The sequence below is a fragment of the Rosa chinensis genome, chromosome 2 (assembly GCF_002994745.2).
Source record: "Rosa chinensis cultivar Old Blush chromosome 2, RchiOBHm-V2, whole genome shotgun sequence".
NCBI lineage: Eukaryota > Viridiplantae > Streptophyta > Magnoliopsida > Rosales > Rosaceae > Rosa > Rosa chinensis.
Genome location: NC_037089.1, coordinates 20,334,553 through 20,343,599, shown reverse-complemented (window position 1 = coordinate 20,343,599; position 9,047 = coordinate 20,334,553). Strand labels below are relative to the sequence as shown.

At 38.3% G+C, this 9,047-nt stretch overlaps 1 protein-coding gene across 1 annotated transcript; it reads right to left on the bottom strand.

The window, feature by feature from the left end:
* Positions 1 to 5,478: 5,478 nt before the first annotated feature.
* LOC112190855 (receptor-like protein 44) lies at positions 5,479 to 7,072 on the bottom strand. The gene has a single exon (XM_024330362.2). The coding sequence runs from the start codon at positions 6,692 to 6,694 to the stop codon at positions 5,837 to 5,839; it is 858 nt and encodes a 285-aa protein (XP_024186130.1). The 5' UTR covers positions 6,695 to 7,072; the 3' UTR covers positions 5,479 to 5,836.
* Between the last annotated feature and the right edge of the window lie 1,975 nt (positions 7,073 to 9,047).

Genomic DNA, 9,047 nt, shown 5'->3' with positions numbered 1-9,047 from the left:
GTGAGTAGCTTAAAAATGGGGTTTGAAGGATCCTGTTAAGGATGGGATTCTTCTCCAGCATCCTTTTTGGATGCTCTGTTCTCAGTCATCTTTTGAAATAGCAGCTGGAAGATATTGAGATGGGCTGAACTGGGTTTACTATATTGAGGCCGAGTAGCTATCTGATTATCTCGTGTTAATTGATATATGATTAGCTATATGATTGTGTTAATTGAGTGATTGTCTCTTGTGTATGAGTCAAGTACTCATTTTGAGCTGCAGGGGAGAGAGATCAAAATAGGAGATTTTTTCTTTTCTTTTGGTAAGCTGCACAGTGGGAATTTGAGTGTTAAACTGTTAATTGATAGCAGCAGGAAGATATTGATCGTCTCTTGTGTATGATACCAATTATATAATACCAGTAGAGTCCAGTACCATATTTCACAATAATTGAGTGTTAACTGTTAATTGATATGCTGCTCGGTTAGTAATGTTGTGATTTTTGGCAGATTGCATGATTTTGTGCAATAGCAGTCGTATACTATATGTAATTGCTAGGATGCTATGTTATAATGCAGGTAACAATGAGTTCTAGTACTACTACGTACTAGTGGGGACAACAATGAGATCATGCTTGATTTCATTTTATGTTGGTAATTTTGTTGAATCATATGCTTCTAGTACTTAATTTATTGTGAGTGAATGACCATTAGTAATGTTATTTTGGTTACTCTTGATGTGGTATGTATAAGAGTAGAAATTACATGCATATATGTGATTTATACGAAAGGCTTACGCCTTATGCGCCTTATGCCTCAAGGCTGCAAGGCTCTCCCGAAAACGCCTCGGGTACGCCTTCAGCGTTTTAAAACATTGGTCATAATGCTTGAAGAAAAATACAAAAGAAAAAATAAAAATGAATAGCTAAAAATGACTATCATACAGGTTCCAAATTGGTTTTCTGCGTGAACGGCCACCATTTGACGAACGACGACCCTGTCCACATAGGTTTGGTAATGTGATGATTTCTCGATCTGTCTCATTGTTTTGTACCTCATCTTTGTTTCAGAAGTTAGTCGTTGCATAAAACATCAGCTATTTTAAGAACCAGATACTAACTTGAGCTATAAATTGATGAAAAATTCAGGAAGGCGTTTGATAACCTTCCGTTTATACAATACATGGATGAGATAAATCGATTAAGTTAGGTACTCTGCCTCTTTTTCTTATGGTTGTCATTGCCTTCTTTTCCTTCCTTGGGTCCTTGGCATTAGATTATAACAGACCCATAGCAACTACTTCCAGTCTCTGCCTATTGGCATGAAGCATAATACCTGCATCATGAAGAAATAAGGGAAGAAGCTAGCTAGAGTATACCTGATCATGGGAGACTAGAGGGAGTACGTCCTTATCTTTCTTGAATTTTTTTCTTGAATCAACAATGGCGGTGGTGAGCAGGGTTGTTGATTCCCAATGCATCTCTAACATAACTCTCTTGCTAGCTTTCTAGTCCACTAGATAATCAGGCACACCACACAGGTGAGGAGCTCTGGACTTCTTGCTCAGAAGTCAGAACCTCATCATGTTTCAACATAAGACTCGGAATACATTCAACCACATAAGTTTGTTACCTACGTCCTTTCGGTTAGCTTCAAAACGAGCCTTCAACCTAGCTAAACAGATAGAGGCAGATCATTAAAAAACTAAAACTACATATAACAATGTGATGATATAACAATTTCAGCAGTTTAATTCTACGAAGGTAGATGAGTTTTGAAGGACAACCGTACAATTGAAATTGAAATGTCGCTCTATCATTCCGTCTTCTATGTTAAAGATATTCGTGTTCTTTCTTGTTTATAAGGCATGTGAAATGTAAATACAATTGCCCTTGTTGTTCTAGGGAACCAACAGAAAAGAGCTGAAGTAAATCGTTCTACTGCAACGTGCTAGACTCCAAGAATATTCCCTGTAGAACCACCATCTTGGGAGAGATCATTCCTTCTTCGTTGATGCCTCAAACGATTTTGGAGCCAAGTCCAATTGCATTTGCTTGGAATATAATATGCCCTATAAACCAAAAACAATCGAGATGGGTATCATCAACATGGAAGACTGAAAGATCGAGCAAGCAATTTTGATTACAGTGGAAGCAATGCCTATGAGTCTCCATCGATGAATTCAAGTCATTCAACAAGGTTTTTCATGTTTTCAGTTTAGCTGTGCTAGCAGACTCGTGGGACGCATAGTCCAATCTAATGAATCTATTGGCTCGTTGAAGACCTAAGCCCAGTGACACGTATCCACTATCCACACCCAGTAGGTTCATGGGTCAGGGTTTATAAACAAAGGGTTTAAGGGGTTCTGGACTTTAACACAGTTTAAATTGGGCTCCAAGTGACCCAACTTCAAGGATTCAATCAAAGATAATCCAAACCCCATACTTGTGGCAAGATAATGCCCAAATGGTCAATGGACTATTTGTCCAGAGAGAGTCATATGTTTAACCTCATTGTTCAAGGGATTGTGTTGGCTCCAATCTTCACCTCTTTTTTCAAGAGGTTAGTTTCACAGTTTGGCATAGCTTATAGTGTGTCAAAAAAGCTGCTTAACTTATAAATTAAGTAGTAAAAAGTGTGTGGTAGAATTTAATAAAACAACTTATTTCAAAAGTTATATTATTAAGTTATTGCTTATAGAAATTGGTAAAGACAATTTTCACAAATTAAAAGCTACAGTTGCTTATGATTCAAACTAGGCGTTAGTTTTCCAATGAAACCGCTTTTTTGTGTCACGCGTAATTTATAGATATATCTAGGCCATAATTACGAACATAAAATTTTCCTCTTCACAAAAAATAAAATAAATAAATAAATAACATGGTGTAAATGAGTTGAGGTGAATACTAAAGTGATCAAGTTACATATGTCAGCTATATTTTTTGTTACATTAGAGGGGAATCGAACCCCAAATCTTACATAGTTCTAACTCTATTCTCAACTTTCTCTAAAAAAAAATTAAAAAAATAAAAAACCTCAATTCTCAACCCCACTGACCCACTCTTACCACTAGGCTAACCCTATGGGCAAAATAAATGAAACTAAGTTTTTAATATTTTAACTAATTTTTTAAAAATTTGACTATTGTTAGCTAAAATTTTGCAAACGAGTTGGTTACAAACTTAAAGATACACGAGTTGTTCACAAATTTTTACAAGTTCCGTATACGATAGTTCAAACTCGGCTCCATTTTGCTATCGAACAAAATATTGAGCTCAAAGTTGACTGAGGAGCTTATTTACAACTATACTTACTAACGAGTCACAACACACTACGGAATATACCATTTCAGTCAATTCATGCAAAAGCCTCTACTACTGTTACAGTATTACCATGGCGTCCATTGTCGCAAAGTGGGGTCCAAGCCAAGCCGCACTGACTTCTGCCGGTAATGAACCAGTTCGAAGTTGCAGGCTTGCAGCATGCAGAAACATTGATGGCAAAACACATATCCCTTGTGACTACTGGTCCAAGCTTGACTCCCCGAGTGATGAGCATGCATCAACTTTGTTTTGGAGAAGAAATCAAAACCCCTACTCAATTGCACAACCTGAATGGGGGAGAGAAGGGGCCCAACCACCATGATGAAATGCATGCCATTCTCGGAGGACCAAGTTGATGGGGGGAAATGAAAGCTCATTTGACCATGCTCTGCTTTCGGTGTAAATTGAAAGCGAAGAAGAAGAAGAAGATGAAGAAGAAAGTGATTGTATGGGGTTACAGCCATTAGATCAGGTGGTCTTTGATAATTTGATTAGACACTGACAAGTCTTGGTATAATGTAGATGAATTTGACATCCTTTGATGATGATGATGATTCTTGAAGACAAATATTCAATCATGTTTGTCTCGGATCTTTGTCTAATTTGGTCGAGCTGATCAAATTTAAATGTGTTTTAAATTTTACATATTAGACAAATATACTTCTTTTCAGTGGCTGGATCCCATGCTTATATTATCATTAGCAGATTGAAGTCTTAATATTTTGACACGTATTCATCTAAAAGCACTTAACATCGCTTCTAAAATCATACCAACTGTGTCTTCAGACAACTAAAACTGTTCTGTAACTATTTTATTTGTTTTCCCTAGCAAAGAAAAAGCTTTAGCCTATGTGAAAGTGCTTTTTACTCTACTTAAAAGCAGTACCAAACATGTCATTAATCCTCTTTGGACACAAAACATGTGCCTCTCTTGTACAATTCTGATCATGATGGAGTATAACCATGGGAGGCAAAGTTCCTTTTCCTCAAAATTCTAATCATCTTTGTTGCTTAAGAAATTGGATTCATTCACGTTATGCCCCTAAACCCATAAGTGGTTAGCAAGAGAGGAGAGCTTTACTCGAATAAAAATTCATCCTTTACAAGGATCTAGGCCTTGTGGCACATAGATACAGGCAAAGCTTCCACAACAAACAAATCTACGAGTATCTTAATGTCATTAATTTAAACTCAAAACTAAGCCAAACAAACTTGAATCCTAGGTAGGGGCTTAAAGATCCCAAACTAGCTAGGATCCTAAAGTCTCTAGACCCACGTTTACGGTGGTAAAATAAGCACACAAAAATTGATTGGGTGGGGACAAAAGGAGCTTGGATCCTACAAAATATACCCAAGTAGCTCACAAGCCGCAATAATGTGAACCACTGCACACTACATATATACATGTTAGCTAATCATAATCATCAATACAAGTTGGGGAAATATTACTAAACTTTGGGAAAAGGGTTGTTATTAAATTTTCATACCCAAAATGCAAAATTTTAAGTATTGCATCCACGAGATTGATTAATTGGTTCGTCAGACGAAACCACTCGTTATTCACAATCTTAGTGGGTCACTCCTACAACTCGTTATTCACACTCTTAGTGTGTCACTCCTGCTCTAACTCTTAACATATTATCCACTCTAACAAGTGTGCCCTTAGTTTTGTTTCGAATGTTATGCACTGTTAACTTTTGTAGTAACATGAAGTGGTGAGACTCAAAACCCAAGTAGAATGAGGAGCAAGGTTGCGCAGAATGTTGGCCTAGGCAGAGCAGAGGTGATCACCATATTAAAAGCTTTCACAGGCTCACATGTGTCGACAATGTCCATACCATGTGGTTTTGTTGGTCTCCTACCAGCTCACAGTGGCCAAGCACTAGACCTCCAAAACCAAGTGAAACCTAAGCTCCCATTATATTATAACTTGCTTACCGTATTTTAGCTCACTGCCTGACAAAATTGCACGGTGCATTTGCTCCAACCCAATAGCCCCAAATTTTCTCCCCACTTAACACACACAGGCACAGAGAGCCTCACGGCCATTGCAAACTTGTCAGATATGGGGTTTCCTAGGGTACTCGAGAGTTTGCTATTTTGCAATTTTGGTTCCGGATATTGGAGTTTCAATACCATGGAGTAGCGTAAAAATGAAGCAAAAGCAACACAGAGACTCAGAGAGGAATGAGAATTCCATTATATTATCTCGGTTACATATTACATTACATCATTGAGGCTCAGAGGAGGGGAAAGAAAGAAAAATAGAGATTATAGAGGTAGCTGCTGCACTAATTTGACTGAAGAAGCATTCGTGTTTTGAATTGGGGGGTTTATACATACATTGTTGAGAAAAGGTTATAGAGATATTCAAACCAGAAAAGGAAAAAGTGACCCAAAATGGTTAAAGAGGATAAACCAAACTAAGCAAATTGATCCCGAAAAAAAACCCATCAAAATTAACAGAGACAGAAACTAACTAACCCAATAGAAGCTGAAGAATTGAATGCCTTGAATGGGATTTGTTTAGGGTCTTCAATAATCAGGCATGAGCTGGGTGATCTTGCCTTCTTCAAGAGCCATCTTCCTTTCTGTGATTTTCAGCCATATACAAACCCCAGTGAAGCTAAGCACCAAGCTCGCTAACCCACTCCCCAATCCGATCCCAACAATGGCCAGAACCGAAAGCCCTTTGGTTTTCATAGGCGGCAAAGGGTACCCATAAAGGTCCTTGTTCCCGGCAAACGACGTCGCATTGAATCTCGGCAGGCTCCCGCTCCGGTTGCCCAGAGAACTCGGAATCGGACCCGAAAGCTTGTTGTTGCTGACGTCAAACGCCGAGAGCCTCACGAGCAGACCCAGCTGCTGGGGAATCGTGCCGGTGAGAAGGTTCTGGTGGAGGTCGATGACGTTGAGGTAAGCACACAATGTGAGCTGCGGCGGAATCGGGCCGGATAACCTGTTCGACGAGAGGTTAAGGACGGCGAGGTTAACCAGGGACTGTAGCTCAGGCGGGATTGGGCCAGCGATGAAGTTCGAAGACAAATCGAGGGACTGGAGATTGGTGCAATTGGCGAGAAAAGGTGTGATGGAGCCGCGCAGAGAGAGGTTGGTGAGAGAGAGCTTGTAGATTCGGCCATTGTTGCAGGTGGCGCCTTGGAGATAAGAGGTGAAGCCGCTACATGGGTTGGCGAAGGTGGATTTGGTCCAGTTCTGCAACGAGTGGTTCGGGTCTTGGAGGGATTGGCTCAGGTGGGTTAGACATGCCTCGTCGCTCGGATCTGATAGGCTCTGCCGGAAAACCGCGCCGCAAAACAGAGTCACAACTAGAAGACAGACATAACAGAAACTATTACTACTACTACTACTTCTCCAACCACAACCACCACCCATTAGAAATTGGGTTTTGTTTCTTTACTTTTCTGTAACCCTTTTGTGTTTTCTTCAATCTGGGTTTTGTGAGGAGAAGAGAAGAGATAGGTACCCAAATGGTACCTTGGGAAATTGGTGGTGTTTTGGTTTTGGGGTGTATGTGTATGAGGAAAAGCGTTTACCCTTTGGTGTGTATTGAATGCTGTTATATTCTGTTGTGGAGGTTCAGGCATATAAAATAGAGAAAGGAGAGGGAGGAACTGTGTTTTATAATTCTGGGAAAGAAAACAAGAAACTGTTATTCAATTTTCAGAGTTTAGAGAGAGAAAGAGAGGGAGTGGGAGGCACTAACTAAGTTGGGGGGAGAGTGTGATGGGGAATTCTCATTTGGTGAAAGGAAAAAAAAAAAAAATAATGAGTGCGGTGGACTGGCTCTGCACCATAGCGATAGTGACAATACGAAGAGGTTAGTTTGGTAAATTCAGGGCTTCCAGTTCTGGGGAACCAGCGGGCACTTGGTCACTTACTGATCGATAGGGTAGAGAGGGGAAGAAGAAATGGGTGGCTTGTGATTGAAGAAATGAAAGCGTTGGAGGGTTTGTGGCCGTTAGATGTGCGTACTTTGTGATCGGTGATGGTTGACTGGGCATGATAATGGAGCTACGGAGGAGGGAAGGGGAAGGACGGTGTGTCAGGTAACTGGAAATGTAGGAGTACGATTCTGCAAGAGAGGGAAGGGACGATGGAAAGGTGGGGATCTAGTACAGAACTTACATATTGATTGAACTGGGACAGCAATAATGGATATTGGCAAATGGCAAGGGTAACTAACATTAGGAAAAATATGAGTAATTAAGCTAAATCACCTTCAAATCCTGGCTAATCAGTTTCAATTTGACCAATTCTTTGTTAAGTCTTTCAAATTTTGAGATAAATGGTTTCATAATAAAAATTAACGATAAGGTCAAATTTCAAATGAATCGAATTTAGATCAAAATATTCTTATTATGTTCGTAAAACTAGATAATTGATGGTAACACAGACAAAAAATTAACCTCGATATTTTTTATGCATGTATTTGTTTCCTACATGTATTCTCCGGAAACATGTATTGTGATATATGAGAAGTTATTGTCTTAAGCTATTGATTGGTATAGCAATTTTTCGAATTTAAATAGAAGAAAGTCCATCAAATGACCTTAAAAGAAATTATCTGTGATTTGATCATTCTAATGAATAAGTAGCACTTGATTCTATTAACAAATGCAACTGTATAATACTAAGAATTTCATGTATATGGACTACAGCGCCCAATTACAAAGACGTCGGCCACATACCTTGTGGGTTTCACCACTACATGAGTATTTGACGTGCACGAGAGACTGTATGTAAGAATTTCTCAAATAACACTGTAGAAACCAAAACAAAGCAATGATGAAACCTTATTTGTACAAAAGCAAACTAGAAAGCTAGTAAGGAATCGCAAGCCCATTACCATTTGGTCCAGTAACATTAGTGATTTTGTAAGCAGAAGGTTCTGAGTTTGACTCACGAATTATTATACATTCTTACTCATAACATTATCAGTTACTTATCTAAGTTTTGTACATTTTGTTAGGTAAAGAAATATCCATAGATATATTCACCCGAAAAAAATATCTATAGATATATTCACGACTTCACTAAGTTTTTTGTTAGGGGAAGAAATATCCATAGATATATTCACAAATTCATTGAGTCAATGTCAAGATATTACATACACCAGACCTAAAGCTCCCAAAGTATAAACATGCCTTTGCCTATTCAGCCTAATTGGCATGGGAAACAGATCCCTAGCATATAACACTAATTTTAATACTGCTCGCATGTTTAAGAAAATGAATACTAGCCTAAACTAACCAAATCTCAAAGTACAAAACATTAAAAGTTTTGTACATTAATTTGCACTATCAGTTGTTTATTAATGTTTCTACTAATAAAAAAAATGAGGATGAAAATTCGCCATCACTTAATCTTGTTCAAATTTTAGTTCAGCCACTATTGTAATATATATCCTTCTTTTTTTATTTTTTTTTAGCTTAACTTAATATATTAGGACCCCCGTCACCCAAAAAGAAAAAAAATAAGTAGGAATAAAAAATGATACTGATGAAAAATGTATAGACTAAGATGATGAGTTTAACAAACTACTTAAAAAGGAATGCACATTATAATTAAGCAAACAAAAATCTTATCTCGTCAAAAAGATCAAGAACTAATTCATGGATTCGTAATTTCCGGCAGGTGGCAACCCACGGTTTTATGATCTCCTTGCTTGTGTATCAAAAAGGGAGTAGTTGTTTGTGTCATCAAAATTACACTCCCTATATGGCTA

Excerpts from the sequence above, each read along its gene's own strand:
- LOC112190855 (XM_024330362.2), bottom strand. The coding sequence starts at position 6,694 with ATGGGTGGTGGTTGTGGTTGGAGAAGTAGTAGTAGTAGTAATAGTTTC.